The 22,764-nt window shown below is 38.2% G+C and overlaps 6 protein-coding genes across 6 annotated transcripts; 5 read left to right on the plus strand and 1 right to left on the minus strand.

Moving 5' to 3' along the window:
* Positions 1-3: 3 nt before the first annotated feature.
* On the minus strand, positions 4-1,117 carry MONOS_5741 (uncharacterized protein). The gene is made up of 3 exons (XM_067875917.1): positions 898-1,117; positions 694-828; positions 4-635 (listed from the first exon to the last, which is right to left on the minus strand). Exons 1-3 carry the CDS (start codon positions 1,091-1,093, stop codon positions 118-120), a joined length of 849 nt encoding a protein of 282 aa, XP_067734944.1. The 5' UTR covers positions 1,094-1,117; the 3' UTR covers positions 4-117.
* Positions 1,118-1,131: 14 nt separating this feature from the next.
* On the plus strand, positions 1,132-5,593 carry MONOS_5740 (Autophagy-related protein 4 F (Atg4F)). Its single transcript, XM_067875916.1, has one exon. The coding sequence runs from the start codon at positions 1,175-1,177 to the stop codon at positions 5,180-5,182; it is 4,008 nt and encodes a 1,335-aa protein (XP_067734945.1). The 5' UTR covers positions 1,132-1,174; the 3' UTR covers positions 5,183-5,593.
* A 23-nt stretch (positions 5,594-5,616) lies between these two features.
* MONOS_5739 (putative RasGEF domain) lies at positions 5,617-10,963 on the plus strand (the record flags this gene model as incomplete). The annotated part of the gene is made up of 3 exons (XM_067875914.1): positions 5,617-5,659; positions 5,767-5,847; positions 5,922-10,963. 3 exons carry the CDS (start codon positions 5,617-5,619, stop codon positions 10,961-10,963), a joined length of 5,166 nt encoding a protein of 1,721 aa, XP_067734946.1.
* Positions 10,964-11,455: 492 nt separating this feature from the next.
* Positions 11,456-13,820, plus strand: MONOS_5738 (putative CRE-OBR-3 protein). Its single transcript, XM_067875913.1, has 3 exons — positions 11,456-11,583; positions 11,666-11,746; positions 11,791-13,820. The coding sequence occupies exons 1-3, from the start codon at positions 11,490-11,492 to the stop codon at positions 13,686-13,688; spliced, it is 2,073 nt and encodes a 690-aa protein (XP_067734947.1). The 5' UTR covers positions 11,456-11,489; the 3' UTR covers positions 13,689-13,820.
* A 238-nt stretch (positions 13,821-14,058) lies between these two features.
* MONOS_5737 (uncharacterized protein) lies at positions 14,059-16,244 on the plus strand (the record flags this gene model as incomplete). Its single annotated transcript, XM_067875912.1, has 6 exons — positions 14,059-14,092; positions 14,147-14,174; positions 14,252-14,335; positions 14,404-14,571; positions 14,680-15,236; positions 15,599-16,244. The coding sequence occupies 6 exons, from the start codon at positions 14,059-14,061 to the stop codon at positions 15,949-15,951; spliced, it is 1,224 nt and encodes a 407-aa protein (XP_067734948.1). The 3' UTR covers positions 15,952-16,244.
* A 409-nt stretch (positions 16,245-16,653) lies between these two features.
* Positions 16,654-21,979, plus strand: MONOS_5736 (uncharacterized protein; the record flags this gene model as incomplete). The annotated part of the gene is made up of 1 exon (XM_067875911.1): positions 16,654-21,979. One exon carries the CDS (start codon positions 16,654-16,656, stop codon positions 21,418-21,420), a length of 4,767 nt encoding a protein of 1,588 aa, XP_067734949.1. The 3' UTR covers positions 21,421-21,979.
* Positions 21,980-22,764: the final 785 nt, after the last annotated feature.

Below are 22,764 nucleotides of genomic sequence, written 5' to 3' on the forward strand. Positions count from 1 at the left end.
CGCTTAAGGAAAATTTGATCTTTAATTATTTCGTGAGTGAAGCTTTCAAGATAAATGAATTGGATTGATATGAATGTAAAATAAACAAAAGTAAGTGTTGCCAAAAAATTCTTATAGTTATTCTCCTGCAGATGCTCGCTTATTCATGAAAAACATGCCAATTTGTGATGAAGGAAGAGCATCCCTTGTCATTCCATCTATCTCTTGAACATTCATCTGTTCAAAGAGAATGTCATAGCCTTGTTGTGTAACACCGTCATTCCTCCTCAAATCGACGATTTCTAATGAATGAGAAAATGGACTTTTTTCCATTGATTGAATTGATTCATCCATGACATTTCCATTTCCAATTATCAATTTTCTTAATTTAGCACATTTTGCCTCTTCAAGAGCTGCAAAGGTATCATTACACGCAAATAAAGGATCGAATTCTGCAATTAGTTCTTCGAGTTCTTCGCAGTTTTCTGCTAGAGTCTTTGCAAGCGATGAATCAACATTTGTGCACAAAGAAATGTTTAGATGCTTCAGTTTTGGGCATTGCTTTAATATTAAAGCAACACCATCAGCTGTAAATTTTGTATTATCTCCGATTACTAAATGGTTGAGCTCGGATAATTTTGAAATGTGTCGAAGAGCTGAAAGAAAAGAAGATGAGAAAAAAACGATTATTTTCAAAAAAAAAAAATATCACACCCATGTTATGAAGGCCTAAGCAGTTCCATACATTCACTTTTTGAAGATGTGGACAAACTTCTACAAGTTCTTCGATCATATTATCGGTTAAATACAAAGAATGAGAAAGATTAATGCTCTTGATATTTGGATGACCTGAAGCGATGATTGACATTTTAAATAGTCCATAAATAAAAATAAACAGATATAAAAAATAAGGCAAACGTCTTATAAAAGCGCTGAATTTTGATCTGTCTTCAATACTTGAAATAACGATTGGTGGAGGATGAGACATGCATTTTCCAACTTTAAGTGAAATTATCTTCGAAACTTTCCTCAAAGAATATACATCACGATAATCCAATTTCTCTATGATTGCGTCCAATATGTTTTCAGGTAAAGAAGAAAAGCAGTTCTCCATGAAATCAAAACAAAAATTATCACCAAAGACCCATAGCATTTTTTATTATACGAATATTTTTTTTCGCCTGTTGTGTTTTAAATGGAACGTAAAGTCAACAAAAATGATATTTGGATACTTGGTAATAAATATAGTAAAACGACTTCACATCTTTTAGAAAGAGCTGAAGGAAATCTTAGCCCAATTCCGCACACTTACCAAGATATGCTAAAATCCCGCTTGTGGATCACTTATAGAAAGGATTATCAACCAATTATTCCATCAAAATTTACATCTGATCGTGGGTGGGGATGCGTTCATCGCACATCACAAATGATGTTTGCCGAAGCACTTATTCGCTTGGAACCTTATCGCCGCTCGTATACAGGACAAATTGATGAACGAGAAATTTTACAATATTTTCTTGACACTCAAGAGGCAATTTTTTCTATCCATAATATTGCTCAAGGTGGAATGCATATTGGAAAACGAATTGGTCAGTGGTTTTCTCCTTCTGATTCGGCTAGAGTGTTCGAAAATATTACAAGCAAATACAATGATGAAAGATTCCCGATTATTATTCGAGCAGTTGACTGCACATTAATTGCAGATGAAATACTCCAGAAAATGCGGGATGCGGAAAGTCGACGTTTTTCTCAATCATTTGTACGCGCTTCTGATTCAAGAAAGCATTTTAAAATTGACGAGCATAAGGCATCTGAATCAATTCAAAATCTGGCAGCATTACAACCAAAGCAGAATTGGTTTCGTCGGATATTTGATGGAACATACCTCGATCATTTTTTACCAAATATTCCGTTATTGAACAGGATTGGAAGTCCTTCATCTTCCTCAAAAGAAGATGCCCAAAAGGCTACCGAGAAAAAATTGGAGACTATAACCATAGACGAGAGCGATCTCGATGAATGGGAAGATGTTTCAAACACATCGTGCCTGATAATCCGATCATCAAATCCGACAAACTCCAAACAATCATTTAGTGCTGAAAAATCACTAGAGGAAAGAAACTTTGTTGAAATTCCTCCGTCCCCTTCAGATCCTCCAAATCATTTTATCATCAAGCCACACAAGCCTACCCCGAAGAGCAAAACATCTTCCAACAGTCCGTCATCTTCAGATGCTTCACAGAAAAGTCATCCTCAAAGCAGTTCTTCTGACAATCACAACTTCTTTTCTATTCTTTCTCCAAACAAACCGTCAAAAAGCGGTGCTGCGCCAACAGTTGTGTCTCCGCTTGACTCGACACAGCCGAACATTGCAAATCAGATCAGAATAGCACAGACTCCATCGACAATATTGGAGAGTGCTATGCACAAACAAGGGGAGAAAGAGAAAGTGAGATGGAAGGAAGATGAGCTTGCAAAGGGAGGAATGAGAGAAAACATGAAAGAAAACTCTCTTTCAAATGGGAAATCTGATTTAAAGTACAAAAATATCAATAAAGAAACAAAAGAGACCAAAGGAAAACATGCTAACGATCTTCGTTCATTGCTTTCTATGAAGAATGCATCAAACAAAGATGCGAGTCAAAAGATTGAACAAGATAATTGTTTGCGCAATGATGGTGAGAAAGCAGCATATCAGTTCCAGAAGAACAGAGAAGAGACGAAGAAAACAAATGAGAATATGAAGACTGCATCCAACATTTCTACGTCCAATCCTTCTTCTGCCTTCCAACACTCACCGAACAATTCCATGTCTTCAATCGAATTTGTGTCCTGTTCTCCTTCTCCTCCTTCTCATTCGCAACCACAAAACTCCCATTGCACTTCCACCCATCCTTCTCCACACAGCTCAACCGAATGCTTTGAGCTAGTCGAGCTTGATGTCGATGGAGGGTTGTCTAAGCCATTGGGGCAGTCGTTCTTTGAGGGTGCTTCTCTGTGCTCTCTGAACGACATCTGCCTCTCCTCTCCCCTCAGCCACTCAGACAGCACAGTCAAGCTGGTGAGTGCGGAGAACAAGAAAGTTGTGTCTTCTCAATTGAATGAGAATTCTTCAGATGTTGCAGCTGATGGCTCTTCATCATTGGTAGATGCGAAGGATGATGATTATGATATCGAAGTGGATCTGGATGAAGATTGTGTTGTACTATCCAATCCACTCAAAGATGAAGAGAAAGAGGTCTCAAATGAGAGTGTGCATATGAATAGCAATGAGACAAGCAATACTGTTAAGAGAGAAACACTTGCTGCTTCACCTTCACTCGCTTCTCCTTCATCTGCCATTTACAGAGGCAGAAAGGAGCCCTGTGGAAGAGACAAGGAAGAAGATGGCGATAGGCAAAAGAAAGGAAAGAATGCAATTTTGAATTCTGAAACAGAATCAGCAAATCAGTCAGCAATGAATGTGTCAATGTTATCAACAGCTTCATCTGCTTCTGATTCTTCTGATTCTTCTTCGAGCTCACTTGGCTCGATCAAGCTGTCCCCTCCTCTTTCTCCCCCCATCGACCCCAATGCTCCTTCCACGAAGCGAAGAAAGAAGAGGCCCAAAGTGAATCTTTTGGAGGCAGCAACAACTCCATTCATTATGAGCGATGAAATCTCATCTCCTGCCAAGTCTCCTTCTTCTCACAAAGCGAATTCTGAATGTGCTTCGCCCGATTCCTCTTCTTCTCGCTCAACACCTCCTCTTCCACTGGGATTTGTGCAAACTTCTCAAAATGCTCATAACAAAGAGGAAAAGAATGCATCTTCTTCTCTTTCGAATGCATTGCAGTCTCCTCTCACTCAACCAGATGAGTCAGACTTGAATGATTCATGCAGCAGCTTGCTTATGTCATCTCCACTCTCTTCTCCTCTTTCTCCGCCGTCTTCTCTTTCTGATTCTCCTTCTTCCATTACCACATCCACTTCATCCCCATCATCATCAACTTCTTCTTCTCCTTCCTCTCATTCCTCTCCTTCCTCCACCTCTTCTTCTTCTCCTTCTCCACCACTAACAGTCAAACCCAAAATTGCCCCCAATCTTCTCACTTCTTTTGTTGCCTCAGCGACAGTTCCAGTCAGATGGATAGAGCAGCAGCAGCAGAAGAGAAGGAGCACAGAAGAGACTGAGAGACACAACAGAATTGATGAACATTCTCATTCAAATAGAGAGACAGGCAATAAAAGCAATAAAAGCAATAAAAACAGTGAAGAAATTGAAACAAATAGAAACAATGAAAACAATAAGACACCTTCTCTTCTCTCTCCAATCAGCAGAATTGGCTTTAACAGCCCGCAGTTTTCTCCATTTTCGTCGTTTGTGTCGTTCAACACACCTCCTTCTATTTCTGATTCACAACATCATGTGAAGCTATCTTCGTCTATTCGCTCTTTTTATTCACCACAATCATCTTGTTCATCTTCTTCTCTTTGTCCTTCTTCTTCTCCTTCCTCTTCTTCCTCTCCTCCCCCATCTTCTTATTTGCTAGCATCTCAATCTTCTCTTTCTCTCCACACACCGAAATCTTCTTCTTCTCCCTCTCCTTCTTCTTCTTTCATATCATCAACATCTTCTTCACTTCGCGTTCCTGCTTCCACCAAATGTCATACTGAACATTCAAGTGAATCATCATTGGCTTCTTCTTTTTCATCATCTACTTCATCATCATCATCTTCTTCATCTTCTTCTTCTCTCTCATCTACTCATTATTCTTCTTCTTCCTCCTCTTCTTCTTCTCTTCGCCCCTCTGCTGTCAGCTGGACGCCTCTCATTGTCCTCATCCCCATGCGTCTTGGCCTCTCTTCTGTCGACTCTTCAGTCATCCCCTCTTTCCTCTCTCTCTTCACCCTCCCTTGGTCTCTGGGCTTTGTTGGAGGGAAACCACGTCGCTCTTTCTGGTTTGTCGGGTGCAGCAGCTCTTCTCTGTTTTATCTCGATCCACACACCACACAACGCGCAGCTGTCGATGCGAGGAATATTCCGCTGGAGACCTTTCATCAGAATTCTGTCAAGGAAATCGACATCAAAAACATTGATCCTTCCACAATGGCATGTTTCTTGCTGCCAACTTACAATGACTTTGTCGAGTTCTGCAGCGCTGTGCAAGAAATGAATAACCCTCTCTTCACAATCATCGACCACAAATCTTCACGATGGTGATTGCATTGAGAATTTGTTGGTTTTTATTGGTTTTTCTTCTTTCTCTTTTAATTTTAGTAATGTTTGCGGTTGTTATTTGTTTATGTATTTCAGTATTATATTTAATTCTACAATGTTTTGAAAAGCGGCTTTTTTGCAGTTGCTGCATTATTTCGAGTTTTATTTTGTTTTTTTAATGCTTTCTTTAATGCAAAGGAAATTAAAAGAAAATGAAAGACATTTCTTTTCTGAATTCTTATTAATCTTTGATTATCAGTTTATAATTCTTGAAAGAAATCTATGTTGCGAAAATCAAAATTTACGATTTCAATTCGTGAGAAGTATATTTTAACAAAAAAGCTAGTTATATTAAAAAATTCACAAACATATCATTCAGAAACCATTATTAATAACATTATAAGATCATTATATTCATTCATTTTTTCTTGTTTTAGATGATTACCGAGAAAATTAAAAATGTACCACATGCATTTGATGGTTTTATTCTTTTATTGGGAACATTCATTTCATTTCACATGTTATCCATTTTTATTTATGAATGAATGCTTATTATTAATTTAAATATGATAATAAAAAAAATACAGGAATACAAACAGGCCATAACCGCCAATCGAACAACACTTCTATAGGGGATTCATCTTTATCAGAACTAAATCAAGATAATTGTTTGTTTTTGAAGAAAATTTTAAAAATTCAGTTTTGTTAAATAAAATAAACATATGTTCATAAATTTAAATAGCTCCATTTGGTGGAATATCTGTTTCTCTTACGTCAAATGTTACAAGATCCGAGGAAAACAAAACAAAGAATTCCGATTCCGATGATGAATTTGGCGACTTTGAAGATGATTTAGAAGTTCTTTCAACAGAAGCAGTTCTTTTAGAACAAATGTTGGACGAAGACGATTGGAAAGAGTATTATAAACAAAAAATTGAAGAAAATGCGGAAAAAATGAGGAAGAAATTGAAAATGAACGAAAAAGAGTTGGAAAAAGAAAAAGAAAGAGAAATGCAAGAAAGAGCAAAAGGCTCAGGAAAAGGAATTTCTGTAAAGGAGTACACACAATTATTTTCGAATGTGTCTAACCAAGCAGAAGATGAAAAAGAGAAGGAAGACGAAGAGGAAGAAGATGCCGAAAAAATGAGGGAGATGGATAAAGCTGCGCTTCCAAAAATAAGAAGAGCTTCTTCTGCTTCTTCAACTCATCAAACAACAGGCTCTGCTGCAGGAGTGTCAAAACCTGCTGTCCCACAAATTGATAAAATTTGGGATTTTCGTTCGAAAATACCTCGCATTCTGTTTATTCGACCAATAAAACTTGTAAGTTGGATGCTGCAGGAGAAGAACAAATTCGACATTATGGGTATTTTCCTCTTCTCGTTCAGATATTGGTGGGATGGAACCAGATTAATGAAGGAATTGACATCACTTTGGGATAAAGCGTCAGGCCAGTCAAGAAAAGAGCCAGATAACAAAAACGACGCCATGCTTATTCGAAGCAGCAGCTCTTCTACTTCACACTCTCCTCCGCCAATCATCACTCACACACATTCTTCTATGCCCACATCTCCAACGACACCAACCTCTTCTTCCTTTGCTGGCTCTCCATCGCCGTCATCCTCAGCTGCTTCAGCCAGTTCGTCAATGAACACACAGAAATACTTGATGAAGCTCAACATTTCTGTGCTGCTGTTCAGACTGGCCAGAGATTACAGCGACATCTACGAGATATGGGAGAGGAGAGAAGAAGAAAGACATGCGAATAAAAAGAAAGAGACTCAAAGTGATATTCAAAATGGAGTGAAGGAGCAGACTGCACGAGAGTTATTTGACAGGCTTGTTGACAGAATTGAGGAAGAAGAAGAGAAATTAGCTGCAGTTGTTGTGCGGATACGAGAAGTGGTGAAGCAAAGAGACAAAGAATGGAGAAGGAGAATGAGAAGAATCCGAAAACAGAGCGAAAGAAAAGCGCTATCAGAAACATCCACAAATACAGTCACAGACACAACAAATGAACAAAAATTATCATTTTCACTTGCAAATGATTCAGAAGCGATCAAAGCCCAAGAGCGCAAACAGCAGCTGAAGCGCTATTTGTACCCAGCAGCGCGCCATCCCGAGCAGATTGTGCCGAAAAAGCTGGCGCAGATTCTGACGCAGCAGGAGACACAGCTGTTTTCGCAGCTGACGTTTGGTGAGTTTGTGGGGTGTGCGTGGATGGAGGAGAAGAACAAGGTGAGGGAGAAGAAGGCGCCGGTCATCTGCGAAATGACTGAGAGGAGCAACAGACTGACGAGGTGTGTGGCGTGGATGATATTGTGCGATCCAGAGGCAGATGCAGAGGCAGTTGATGACAGGAGAGGGAAGAAAGAGACAGAAGAGAATGTAGAAGATGGAATAAATGATTCAGCAAAATCAGTTACTTTTTCTTCTTCTTCTTCCTCTTCTTCTTCTTCCCGTCTTCATCTGGATCCTTCTTCGATGAAGCGTCGTGTGCAGCTGGTTGAGAAGCTACTGGCAGTTGAGCAGTGTCTGATTGAGAGGGGCAATTTTATGAGTGCGTCTTCTGTCTTCATGGGCATCACCATCTCGTATGTGAAGAGGATAATGGAGAGCAGCGATGTGAAGGCGATGAAGGAGGTTGGGGCAGAGGTGAAGAGGGTGCTGGAAGGGAAGGAGATGAAAGAGCTGGAAGGGATGTTTTCTGTGCTGAAGCAGGAGCAGACGATGAAGATGCTAAATGGATTCCATTCCCCTTTGATTCCACCTATTCCATTTTATTTGAAGTCGCTTTTTCTGAAGGCGACAGCGCTGACAATGGTGGAGTTTGATGAGGAGCAGAACGGGGCAAAGGAGAAGGAGAAGGAGAAGGAGGAAAGCGAGAAAAAGAGTGAAGGGAAAGAAGGAGAGAAAGAGATAGAGAAGGAGAAAGAAGAAGAAGAAGCAAAGAAAGAAGCGAAGAGGAAGAGGAAAGCGGAGATGAAGGCGAATGACCAGTTTTGGGTGAATTGGAGGAATTGCGAGATGCTCTTCAGGATTGTGGAAGGGCTGAAGTATCATGCGACTTTGCTGAAGGAGCACACGACACTCACAAAAAAGGAAAGAAAAAGATGGACAGCAAATACATCAGCTGCTAATACTGCTTCTGCCGTGAGTGGGAATCAGAATGTGACACAGATGTCATCATCATCAACTTCATCATCATCTTCTTCTTCTCCTTTTTCTTTGAGCGAAGGAGTTGGAAATGAGAAAGGGAAGGGGAAAGAAGAGAATTGTGCTGATGCTTCAAATGCAGATGATTTTGAGTATGTTGACTGTGGAGACGAAGAAGAAGAAGAAGAAGGAGTTGGAGAAGATGTTGGAGTGGATGATGTTAATGATGAATTCGATGATGATGATGATGATGATGATGATGATGATGATGAGTTTGATGAATCTGAAAGTGAAAGTGAAAGTTGCAGTGGACAAAACAAGATGACATTTGAAGAGAAAATACATTCATTGACACAAAAACATCAACATAACAGTTCAATTGAACCAGAAAGCAGGAAAAATGAAAAGCAAAACATTTCAGATTCACAAAGTCTTCTGAATGAATCGAAAGAAGAGAACAAATCCGTTCAAATGAAAGCGAAGCTGATTGGACAGCAATTGGCAAATAACAAGAGAACAAACAACACACAAACAGGAACTGATCTCAAAGAAAATGAAATTTCCACACAAAAAACAGATATTTTCACAACCCTTTCAGAGAAAATCAAAGAAAAGCGCTTGAAAAGACGAATGGAAAAGGCCAAGTTGCTTGCAAAGCCCAAACTGAGTTCCAAAAATGAGATGTTTCTGTGGGCGATGAGACTTCCAGAGATAAGCGATGCAGATCTGAAGGAGCTGTCACACTCACTTGTGCCATACAGACAATACGGACAGTCAACAGACACAGCAAATGCTTCATTGAATGCAAAGGGAATATCTTCATTAGCATCATCATTCTCTTCTTCTTCTTCTCCTTCTCCTTCTTCATTATCTTCATCTTCATTAACATCATCACGTTTATCTCCTCTTCAGAGAACATCCACTTCTTTAGCGCTTACTCATTCTCACTCACATTCTCCTTCTCCACAAAAGACATCACCACATTCAAATATCAACCATCCCCATTGGACTCCTACACTCATATCGTCTTCATCCACAACAGCTTCTGCTTCTTCTTCCTCTTCTTCCTCTTCTTCCTCTTCCATTTCGCCTTCAAAAACCTCATCTTCTCCTTTATCTTCTCATTCTTCTTCCATTTCTTCTTCTTCTTCTTCTTCTTCTTCTCCTTCACAACAACACATAAGCATTCATTCTCCATCTGCTTCCTTTAAGCCTTCAATGAGACTCACTCCATTCGACTGCCATTTTCTCTCTCTTCTTTCTCCTCCAAACAGAAAAATGTATCTCAAATTGCTTCTCAAAAACAAAAACATTAATATTAAAACTTCTTCTTCTTCTTCTTCTTCATCTTCTCCTTTATCTTCTCCCTTATCCTCTCATACTTCTTCTTCTTCTTCCTTTTCCTCTTCTTCTTCCTCCTCCTCCTCTTCTTCTTCTCTTCCCTTCCATCCTCCTTTCCACAGCCGAAGACAAAGTTTCCCTCTCTTTTCACGCTGTCTTCTGAACGATCTCTCAAAAAGCTTTCTTTCTCATCTACTTTCAAATTATGTATTTTATAAGTCAGATTCCGAAATGGAACCTGCCAATGCTTCTTCACATCCATCTCATCCACACACAACAACACCTTCTTCTCCTTCTTCTCCTTCTTCCTCTTCCTCAATCAACCAAACTCCTTTTTTCTCTTCTGTCACATCCTCTTCCTCCTCCTCATCTGCCTCTTCCTCTTCTCCTCTTTCTCCTCTTTCTCCTCCTTCACAATCTCCTTTCCTTTCCTCCTCTTCTTCTGTTTCGTTTCGCTCCCGCGCCTTTTCAAGTCCTCCTCCTCCTTCCTTCTGCAAATCTATCTCTTCTTCTTCTTCTTCTTCTTCTTCTTCTTCTTCTTCTTCTCTTAACACGTCAAATACTTTTCTTCATTCACCTCCTTCTCCTTCTTCTCCTTCTCATTCTCCTTTATCATTTTCTTCTTCTTCTTCTTCTTCTTCTCTTCCTCCTCCTTCTCAGCCTCTCCCTCTCTCTTCCCTCGCAGTCAGTTCTAAGCCCTCAACACGCACATCTTCTTTCTCTTCTCTCAGACAAAATCCATTTGCCTCACGTGGACTGGCCCCTTCTTCTTCTTTTCCTTCTCTCCCTCATTCTGCTAAGATATCTTCTTCTTCTCCTTCTTTTCCTCCTTCTTCTTCTCATCTTTCACATAGCCCACTTGCTGTTAGCAGAACAGTTCAATCAGAAAGACTTACTCATTCTTCTTCTCCATTTTCTTCTTCTCCTCTTTCTCTTTCTTCTTCTTCTTCTTCTTCTTCTTCTTCTTTTGCAACTGCAAAATCCAATTCTTCATCTCCCAATTCATTCTCTTCTTATTCCCATCCCTTTTATTCCTCTTCTCTCTTCCTCTCTTTCCGCCCCCTTTCAAAAGATATGCCAACACCCAATTTTCACTCATTTTACAACAGAAATGACTCCAACAGCACCTCCGCCTTTGAAGAGGCGCTTGAGAATTATGTTTATGAGGGCATAAAAAGACAAGTGAATATGCCTCTTAAAAATAGCAGCAGAACATTGCTTGAAAGAGAAGCAGTGCCTGCTCGCCCTGTTTCTGTACCTCCATGGAATATTTCTTCCTTGTGTTAATATTTTTATAAAGAGTTGATCTTTTTTATAATTATTAGTTTATAAAATTGTTAAGTTTATTTTTATATTATATTTCTGTTATATGGGCTACTTGTTATATTTTTGAGCAATTATTGTTAATAAGATTTGTTTGTATTTTCCTAAAATTGTGAGATCTGCATGCAAATTTCCTTTTTTTTCGATAAGTCCTAAAATGTAAATCATATTAAAAAGCATATGCTTTTGAATAATTGTTTTGCGTTATTTTTTTCCCATGACAATAATTAAGCAAATACCAAAAATTGCAAAAATGATTTTATATTGGATTCCTTATTCTCACAATTTAAAGTTAAAATCAAAGTGACACAATTCCTTGGATAGTCTTTTGTTTGGATAATAACGAAAATTTGAACCTTTTTGAGTTCTTCAAAGAAGTTCAATTAAGTTTTTCGAATAAATGTCAATTCAACAATTATGGAGAAATTACTGTCTTTTTTCAAAATTTCAAAAAAAGGGAATTATCGTAGATTTTTGGAAAAAGTAAAAAATGAGTTCAGAGGGGCAAATTGCAGTCGAGGAGATTATGGACGAATCTGCACACCAAAGTCTTGTTGTAAAAGCGGTTTATGATGAAGAAGAAGGTTTGGTTACTGCGAATTTGAGAAGAAAATTAAATTCATTAATATTCTTTCCATGTACTTTTTTTCTAAACAATACATCCAGTTGTGGATGACAAACCAAGAAGCATTTTGAAGGATATTCTTAAGCAGGTCACATTTGGAATGGATTTGACAAGAGTTACATGTATGCTTTTTTTTCCTTTATTGATTTACAAAGATGTTTTTCAGTGCCTGCATTTATATGTGAACCGAAATCATTTATAGAAGGAACTGGGAATATGTTTTCTCATTTGGAAATATTCAGATATGCAATTTCTAGGGATGATCCAGTTGAAAGAATTGCCCATATGGCTCGATTTTATCTTTCTGGTTTCCATATACGAACTAGAAAAGTCAGAAAGCCATACAATTCGATTCTTGGAGAAGCCTTTCGTTGCTTTTGGGATCATCCTGATGGCGCAAGAACATGGTACTTAGCAGAACAAGTCCAACATCATCCTCCAGTTTCAGCTTTTTATTTCGAGAATCTTGAAGCAGGATTTGTCGTCGATGGACACATACAAGCAAAATCCAAATTTATGGGGAATTCTGTTGGAACATATATGAATGGGACAATCTTTCTTCACATATTGTGCAGAGATGAGGTGTACACTTTGCATTACCCTGGATTTATTGCGCACGGAATAATTTTTGGAAAGATGAGAATGGAAACTGTGGGAGAAATTAGCATGCGCTGTGAGAAAACAGGACTCGAGGCACTGATCAACTTTAAGGCTAAGCCCACTTTTGGAGGTCAGTACAATCAGTATGAAATGGTTGTGAGAAGACTGAAAGGGAAGGAGGACGTTCCATTGGTCTCAACACCAATTTTGGAGAAATATCGGAGCGACAAATATTTAATTCCCACTTACGACGACAATTCTGGTGCATCATCATCTTCGACTCCATCTTCTGCTTCATCATCATCATCATCATCATCCTCATCTTCTTCTTCTGATTCTTCAAAAAAAGAAGACAATTCCAACAGCGAAGAATCGCACAAAGACGAGAAAGATCCAAAATCTGAAGACGAAAAGGAGAAAAAGAGTGAATCGTCTAAAAAGAAAGAGCAGCCGCTGCTGACTGTCAAAGGAGACTGGGCTGGCCGTTCATACGTCACAGACAATCGATCTCCTGCCACTTGGACACTTTCACCTGAATATGTTGAGTTGGTTGAGAAGTCAGAGAGAATAAAGAAAGAACAGAGAGAGAAGGAGAAAGAAAAGGAAAAGGAAAAAGAGAAAGAGAAAGAGAAGAAAGAGAAGGAAAAAGATGAGAAAAAATCTTCTTCTTCTTCCTCATCTGCCTCATCAGCAACACCCGATGCACCAGAGTTTGAGCCACTTCCCGATCTTCCCCCGAACACTTTCCTCTTCTTCGATGCTTCCGCCACTCCGTTTCTACCCAAGCGCTCGATGGCTCTTCCTCACCAGCAGCCGTATGAGTCACGTGTTGTCTGGGGCAAACTGACAGCTGCTCTTCAGAAACTGGACTATGACAAGGCGAAGGATGAGAAGCTGGATGTGGAGAATGCTGGCAGGCAGAGGGCGAAGCTGAGGCTGCAGGCAAGGATGGGGTGGAGGCAGCGCTTCTTCCACTTCGACCCGACGCCGAGGACAGAAGAGGAGGGGGAATTCTTCCCAAAGGGCAGGTGGAAGTTCAACTTTGCAGTGAGTGAGCTGTCGAAGGAGGAAGAGAAGGATCCTGAGAGAAGGAAGATATCGTGTTTCAATGCACCTGACATGAACTTGCTGTTTGAGAAAGCGCCGCCGCTGACTGAAGAAATGGCGAAGAAGGACGAAGACACGTGCACAACAGAGTATTACAACCAGGAGCAGTGCTTGCAGAAGTTCTGGGAGAGAAGAGAAAAAGAGAGAAAGAGGAGAGAAAAAGAAGAAAGCATGAAGGATGCTGCAAAGTCGAGCTCATCTGCATCTGCTGCACCGCAGGCAAACGAAGATGAAGATGCCAGTGAAGGATGGAAAAACATAGATCCAGAGCTGATTCTTGGCCCGATGTGGCCAACTGGAAAGCCTTTCTATAAAATCGAAAGGGAGAAAAAGGAAAAGGAAGAAGAGAAAAAATAAAAGCAGAACAATTAATGACAGATGAAAATTAAGCACATCGTTGAAAGAAAGATTAAGTTTATGATATATTTATAATATTAAAATTTTCATTTTGTTTAATTCGGTTATTTAACAGTTGATGATTGAAGGAAATAATCACGTTTCTTTGTTTCCAAAACTGTTGAATGATAAATATGTTCAAAGAAGTTAAATAAAATTTATTGCAAACTATTGGTGGAGTTTTAAAACTTAAATGCAGTTAATATTTATGCAAAAAATTTTTATTTGCTTCAATAAAGAAAAAAAGACAAAAACAATTTCCCATAATATTATGATTAAAATTTTTGTGAAGAATCTTGGCTTTCATCAAAGTAGAATTAAACAATAAAAAATGAATAAACGTTCAACCATCGATTTAAATTTGAGTTTGAAATAAATATATCATTGATATTGATTTTTCTGTTAATATTGATGTTCAGATAGCTTTCCAGACGAACTTTTGGCATTGTTTGCAACAAATCATTGAATTATTTATTTTTCATAAGATCGTGGTCTCTTCATTTATGCCATTTTTGTTGGAATAGAATTTTTTCGAAATGCGACTGTTCAACAATCGTTGCGTTGTCGCAAGTAAATTCTCGGTTTAATCGCCTTTCAAAACTTCCAAGGTTTGAAGATTTTAATTAATTGCGGAAATAACGAACATTCAGTTGAATTTCGTGCGCAATAACGATAGGTGTGTGGAAATAAAATGCAGGTCGATTGTGCCATTCATTCAAAAAATCAATTTTATCCCAAAATGCGCATTTTTTGATATTTCTTTGTTTAATCCTCAATCGGAAGAAGATTGGCAAGAAAGTTACAAATTCGGAGTGAGTCCAAAGGGTTGGAGCAATACACAACAGTTTGCATAAAAAATAATATTAAATAAAAATTATAAAAAAATTTTTTTTTCAATAATTTTTCTTGTGATTTTTGCAATTCTTTGGTTGCTGCAAATATATGCTTTCAGGATTTACAAAAAGCTATCTCAAAAAAGATATTGTTCTCAATTAACGTTGAAAAGCATAATTACAAAGAAACTCAGTTCTTCTTCAGGAAGAATTAAAGCAGTTTTTTTATTATTAGGGTTCATTTCATTTGCATTGGGGCTTATATGTTTCTCAAGAAATTGTGAAATTGCTTATAAATTGATACAAAATGACGATTCGTCGAAAAAATCATTCACCGACACATTGACATTTTGTGCTTTGTTGATTTACGCTTATTTGCTGATTGGATGTGTTATCTCTTATTCAAAACAAGAGATGGTCTATATCATCGCATTAACAGTATTATATGCTCTGGCAGTGCTGTTAGTGTTATATTTCGATTTCTTTTGGAAAAAACGTTCTTTCTTGTTGTTTTCTTGGCCTTTCTTTGCATATTCGATATTTGTGTACTTAATCGAAAATGTTTTTCCAATTCCACATAGCCTTCCGCTCTACACTGTCATTCAACAACTTTTGAACTTTTTCCCAATTTTATTGATATTGCTGTCTTTGACGCTAATCGTTATGAAAGCAAATGGTTTGATTCATATGCTCGAATTGTTTTGATTAACATTCAAAAATTGTTGTTTTATTTCTTAACTTACAATCAATCAGCTCACTTTTATGATAATGCAGCTTTTATCAATGATGTTAAATGGATGCACATATTTTTCCCGATGGACATACACTTTGTAATGAGTCTTGTTTCATCGTTCGTTAAAAGCAAAAAGTCTGCCAACTTCAACAACAGAACCACGAAAAAAGATTTATTTTTGGTTTTTGCGAAAGATGCAATATTTCATATTCCATTGGCTGTTTTTCTGGTTCTGCTTCCTCTCAAGCTCGATGGTGCATTCAATCATCACTTTGGCTTTGTTTTGATTTTTTTTGACATCTTAGTTTTGTATTTTGTGTCAATGGTTTACAAAGATTACTTGGATAGTTGGCAACTTGAAGCCTTGCCAGAAGAATTGAAAAAGGAGAAGTGCTATGCAGTGGAAGGGTTTTTGTGGTTGAGGGAGCAATTTGGCCTTCCAAAGTATTCGAATGGCGAGAGGCTTTTTGGATTTAATGAAAGCGAAGAATACATTTCAATAGATGAACTTTGTGTTGGAGGGTTGAAATTAAAAGTTTCTAACAATTGGCTGGCTAGAAAGCCAAGGGAATTAGAATTGAAGCTTCAAAGAAAATATTACGAGACTGTTGATAGCGTAAAGTGTTCACATGAAAAAATGAGAAGAAAAGAAAACTAAAATTTCTTTGTTGAATCCTTTCAATCATAAATGTTTTCTTGAGGTTATTGAAACTTTAGTATTATTAATGTTATCAATTTTCATTAAAACTTACAAAAAAATGAGATTAATTTTTTATAAGTTTAGTCTTGGGCTTAAATTAGTTTTCGTCTTGATTTTGGATTAGCTTTTATCTTGATTTGAGAGAGTAATTCCTGTTTTATATTGATTTTGTGCAATATGTATTACAAAACGATAATTATGTTAATTGCAAGGTCTTTTCGTATATGTCATATTTTTCAAACAAATTTAATACCAAATGCTTGTTTCTATATTTTATTTCTCGTGTCTTCAACTGATATCGAAAACTCGAAGATAAGATTAAATCTGCACGAAATAAAGATTAAATACAAACTAATTTGAACCTTGCCAAATGAATTGTGCTGAAAACAGACTTGTCTGATGTTTGAATGGAGAATTTTTTTCATTTTATCTTTTTTTGCTTTATTTGTAATAAATAGAAAGGAAAAAAATTTTCGTAAATCGATAAAAAAATTTCCAAAATTACCATAATCATTTCAAATATATATTAATTTGTGAAAATTCTAATATTCAGATATTAATTTTACAATATTTTTGTTTCGAGCAGTTTTTTATTGTATATTTATACCAACGTTGAATATAAAAAGGTGATTCCTCTTTCTTCCTGCTTTTCAACTTTTTATGACAACTGCTCATTCTTCACAATCACTTGCAACAGACTCTTTAAATGACATTGATGTGAACGCTTCGATATCTATAAGCTCAACTTCTCCTCATTTTTATCCGTATTTTCCATCTGCGCTTCCTGAAGATTCTGAAATTGAATCTGGGTTTCTGTTACCTCCTTCTGCAGCACTAACTCAACGATTACAAATTGAATCTGATATCTCAAAAGAAAACTTCATAGATTCTCGATCTCCTTCACCTCCTCCTTCGCCTTTCGCAACAGAAAACAACGCAAACTTGGTTTCGAAATATTTGCATCAAACAGATGGCAACAAGAATTGCTCAATTATTCACAAATCAAATTGCATGTCATGTAGCTTGAGCAAAAGTTCTGCGAAATATGGATCTTCAATTGATTCAGAATCAAGTGAAAGCTCAACAGCATCCTCATCATCATCTTCTGAAACATCGTCTTTTTCCGACATTAGCTCACAAAATAAAAATTTTCAATGTTGTTCAACAGAGCACAGCAGTAGCGCAGAAGATTTTGATGATATAACAGATTCAGATACATTTGATGAGGAGCTAACTGGCAAGGATTTCAAAGGATTGTCACCTCTGTCAGTTGAAGAAATTGAATCGTCAAGCACCTTCTGTTCAAAGTCCCATGGGCATAAAGAATTTCAACTAGCTGCAAATACAAACTCGTCGTTACTTATCCATCAAGAATCCTCTCGTTCTGTTTCAATCGCCATCAACAGCCCCCATCGATTATCGCTCAGCCAGTCAGCGGATGAACCTGCTTTTTCTTTGCCACCAGCAATTGCAAGTCATGTCAACAGCAGCCAATTCAGCTCGTTTGACGATATTCACCAAAACAATTCATCAATGCAAAAAGACAGCTTCTCACATGATATTTCTCAGAACCAATTTAAACAAGAGAAACACTCAGCGATAGTTTCAAAGGAAAACTCTTCCTCTTTTTTAGACTCTCCTTTTGTTCAACATAGCCCACCGTCAAAATCATCATCATCTGCACATTTTGCACATACTCCTTCTGAAACAGGCACTCTTGCTGTTGGTGCCTCTTGCTCTGTATATTCACCAATTCAGTTGGTTGTCGGAAACAATGCATCTGATGGAATTCAACAAACACACCAAATGAATGAACAAGATGTTATAAATGCAAAGATGGCTTCTTCAGAAGCAGATGTAAATACAAATGCTGCATTCATTCAAAATGCTAACAACTTGGCAAGCGAGTCAACATCTGCATTTTTGCCAAATTCTGAATTGAATGAGACATCAAACAATTCTCAACCCCGTTCTTGTACATCAACAAAAAATGAATTAACAGAAATGCCATCGTCATCTCCTCCTTTTCCCACTCAATCATCTCCATTATCTGCATCATCATCATCATCATCAGTTGCCATAACGTATTCTCCTGCTCTTCTATCACAAATGTCTTTTTCTCCCTTTGCACCATTCGCTGCATCGTTGTATCTGCCAATACAAACATCCACTGCATCTTCTGCAAAGACTCCGATTTCTTCTTTTTCCTCCTTTTCGCCATTTGCTGTGCCTTATGCCAACTCTCCCTTGTTCACCTCTTCATCCGCCTCTTCTCTTCTTCCCAGCACTCCACAAAACAATACAGCTGCTTCTTCATCTGTCCCTCCTCAAACAACTTCTCTACAATCAACACCTCATTTTTCTCTACCTCCTTCCTCCTTGTCTTCCTCTGCAATGCATACTCCCCCAATTGCTTCGCTAAATGCCTCTCCATTGCACATTCACCCTCAGCCTTTTTCTTTTCAGTCGCCTTCTTTTCCTCAGCAGCCATCTTTTGTTCAGACAGAGAACGGTTTTTCTATTGGTGTTTCTTCTGAGACTGCCAAGCTGATTTCTTCTTCTCCAAACATTCTTCACACAGACACTGCAGACAACACACAAAAGGCATTTTTCACTCGAGTTGGATATCTCAACCAGCCTCCCAATGATAATAACATTCAAATGGTTGCTAACTCTTCTGAACATAATTCAACTGCTTTATCATTGACTGGCAATATTTGTTTGGAACCAAATACTTCTGCAATTCAAAACATAACTTCTTCAGCAATGCCATCTTCTTTGCCATCATCATTGTCATCATCTTCTTCTTCAATATCCAATTCCTCTGAACAAAATCTCTCATCATCAGATTCAGCAGTCCAATCCTCCCCCACAGCCACATTCATCCCATCTCCTTCCATTCACTCTGCTCATCTTCCGTTCGACCTCTCTTCCCTTCCCTCTCTCCCCTCTCTCAACTCCATCAACTCTCTTAACCCCCTCAACTGCCCTGTATCTCCTCCTTATTCTCTTCCTCCTCTCCTTCTCTCTCCTCAGCTGTCTTTTGCCCAGCAGCTGGAGATGCAGCAGATGCAGCAGGCGATGATGAGCATCGTGGCATTGCTGATGAAAGAGTCCGAAAAGCCAGTCAATTTGCAGAATCAGACGGAAATACAGAAGCTCCAACAGCAGCTGATGCAACTTCTGCTGCTGCAACAGAAACATCACTTGGCTGATTGTCTGCCTTCGCCTCTCCAACGAAGCATTCCTGTCTTGCTTTCTGCGCCTGGACAGTTTTTGACACAAAGTGTGAATGGATTGCCTTCATCATCATCATCATCTTCTTCTTCTTCTTCCTCCACCTCTTCAACTTCTTCTTCTTCTTCTTCTTCTTCTTCTATTTCTCCATCTCTCTCACACACTGCCCCTTCTCCACAAGCAGAACAGCTGTCTTTCATTCAACAGCCTCTTGTCATCCAAACTGCCTCTTCTTCCATTCCATCTGACTCATCTTTCAATCCTTCCAATTCACCCACTGTCATATCTATCCTTCCTCCCTCTCTCTCTTCTGTGCCTTTGCCTCAAATAAACCAACCATCATCCTCACAACTTCCTCCTTCTCCTTTCTCACAGACAATGCCAAATGCACAAACTCAGCTTCCTCCGTCTTCTCTTGTGACAGAAGATGTCTTTGCAACTAATGTCATTTCTTCTTCTTCTCCTTCTTCTGCTTCTTCTTCTGCAAATCAAATTTTTGCTTCATCAACTTCTTCAGCAACCTCATTCATTGCACAACCTTTCCTATCTCAAACAAACGCATCTGTCGATTCTACTCCTGCAACATCACTCTCTTCTACTTCTTCCTCATCTTCATCTTTGCTTTCTTCCTCTTTTCCTTCTTCTTCTTCTTCTTCTTCTTCTTCTTCTTCTTCTTCTTCTTCTTCTTCTTCTTCTTCTTCTTCTTCTTCTTCTTCTTCTTCTTCCTCATTCCCAATCCCCCATTCCTTCAGCGCCATCCCCTGCACCATCGATCATACCGAGAAGCCACCTCTGTCTCTTCCTCCCTCATCCATCGGAGTGCCTCAGCCTCCGCCTGTCATCAAATGCTCTGAAAACTTGTCTGTTTCTGATTTGCCGCTGCTTCCCTCGTTTCCGCTGGACAGATGCTACCACTGCGGACAGCGCGGGCACCAGTTTGCGAACTGCCCGCTGCTTCGGAGGAAGATGAAGGAGAGGAATGAAGAAGGAGAAGGAGAGGAAGAAGAAGGAAATGGAGAGGGAGAGGGAGAGGGAAAAAGAGAAGGAGAAGAGAATGAAGAGATAACAGGATCAGTGAAATCATCAAAATCTTCTTCAACTTCTTCTTCACATGATACAAAACAATCACCTTATCCAGCATCTCGTTCATCTTCTGTCTCTTCTTCTGCCTCTTCTTCTCGTCTTGTCCGCAAAGAAGCCTGTTTCCGATGTGGCAGAATTGGGCATACGTCAAAGGAATGCACCTACGAAGACACCAGAGTCTGCTTCGTCTGCGGCAAAATTGGACATATTTCGAGAGAATGTCCTGAAAGACAGCTTCAACTTCAACAGCAGCAGCAGATGAAGATGAAGATGAAGATGGCTTTGTCCAATGGAATTTCTGATTCTTCTGTGAATTCTTCTTCTTCTTCTTTTGTGAATATGCCTTTTGGAAGTGGATTCTCCTCATTTGCTTCATCTGAATGTGCAATTAGCCTGCCAGCTGTACAGCAGCAGCAACAACAACAATATCAACAAATGGCTCCTTCTTTCAACTTGAGCCATCCAGACAATGCAATCACAGCATCTTCAGTCACTGAATTTCCTTATTCTGATTCTGAAGTGCATTCTTCTTCCTTTTCTTCTTCTTCTTTTCCACATTTTCCTTCATCCAATATAAGTTCTTTAAACTCTTCATTTACGTCTCAAATATCTTATCCAGTCAGCATTCAACAACAACAGCAGCAGCAGCAGCAGATTCCACAGCCATATTCATCTTTCCCTGTGCCAATGTCAATGCCAAGTTATTTGAACTCTTCATTTTATGAAAACAACCAAATGTTGCCTGATCAGATGAAGAATGTTACTTTTGCATCAGTTCATCCTTTCCCTTCTCAGCTGCCTTCAGTCAGATATCTCAACAGCACCTTTCATGGAGATATTGACAAGACACAACGGATGTTGGAGAAGAAGAAGAAGAAGAACAGAATGAAGAGGCTGAAGAAGAAGATGAAGGAGAGAGAGATGAGACAGAAAAGGCTGGCAGACAATGAAGCAAAGGAGAAAGAGACAGAAAATGATGAATTTAAGAATAAGGAGGAGAAGGAAGAGGAGGAGAATGAAGAAGAAATCGATGAGGAGGAAGAAGAAGAAGATGATGATGATGAAGGAAGCAGAGTTATAAGTCAAGCACATCTTAACAAAGTTTAGGGGACTATCAAATCTCCAATGAATGAAGAAGGAGACAAATTGCAAACACAAAAATGAATGAAAAGCATTCAAGATTTCTTCACGAGAATGTAAATTCCTGTGAATTTTTTATCCATTTATGAAAAGAACTTTCTGTTAATTATGTTTGATTGAATACAGAACCTTAATAAGGTGTTTTTCTTTGATTTTTTGGATCTGAATAAACAGTTTATGTGAAATGTTACTGCTTTGTATGTATTATCGTTTTTGTTTTACATTCAGATTATGATTAAGAGTTTTCGTTTTATTGATTCTGCTCTGATGAAACTAATTTCATTGAGCGGTTTCTACTTATTTAACCGAGTGTTATATAAAATTTTTGTTGTTTTAAGATTTTTTTAATTTCGAGCGAATTTAAAATTTTTATTTCTAAATCTGAAAGTGAAAATTGAATTTCACACATAAGTATGGTTGTTCGATTTTCGCAATGTTTTTATCAATAATTGTGTAATGGTACTTTATTATATCACGTTGTGTTTCGTGTTTTTTGTCTTTTTATAAACATGAGAAAATATTTAGATTTGAGAAGTTTTTTCTGATTATGGGACCAATTAATTAACGATCAAAAACTGTTTGAGCCACGCGGAAATAATGTCCGTAATCGGGATTCGGATGATTGATAAAGAGAAGCTCTCTACTATTTCACCGCATTTTCGAGCTTGTCATTCTTCTTTCGAATCCAGTCCCATCGGGCTACCCTTATCAAAATCTCCTTTCAGACTTCACGATGACAGCGAAGATGAAACACCAAAACAAAAAGAATTAGCAAGCATAATTGATGATTTTTCTGATTCGAGAGTTACAACTTTTTGCGAGTTCGATAATCCAATTATCTATGCTCTTGCAACAACATGTCCAATATTTCATGAGTTAATGTTTCATACAAAACTTATTCCGCTATTATCGTCATACATTTCATTGTCTTTTCTTTTTCTCACTTATCATCTTGATATTCCAAAAACTGATGTGCCTTCACTGCCTGAATATTCCAACTCACCATTTTTAATCCCATTGCTTGGACGTCCATTAAGCGACCTCAAAAACCCATTACTCTGTAAGCTCTGGTGCTTGCCAATTGATAAATCATATGAAGAGCAGCATCAAAAATTAACAAAAGCGATTGAACGAATTTTTTACAAAGCTTCTGGGAAAAGTGTTATGATGGAATCTGACATTCTTTTCTGCCTTTGTTTAATGGATAGATTGTTACGAGAAGGAGGTGATAGAGGGATGCCTATCAAATTGAAGAATGCGACGATGATTGTTGTTATTTGTCTAATGTTAGTGAACAAATTCAACACTGAT

Source organism: Monocercomonoides exilis, assembly GCF_001643675.1.
Source record: "Monocercomonoides exilis strain PA203 chromosome Unknown scaffold4-2303458, whole genome shotgun sequence".
Taxonomy (NCBI): domain Eukaryota; phylum Preaxostyla; order Oxymonadida; family Polymastigidae; genus Monocercomonoides; species Monocercomonoides exilis.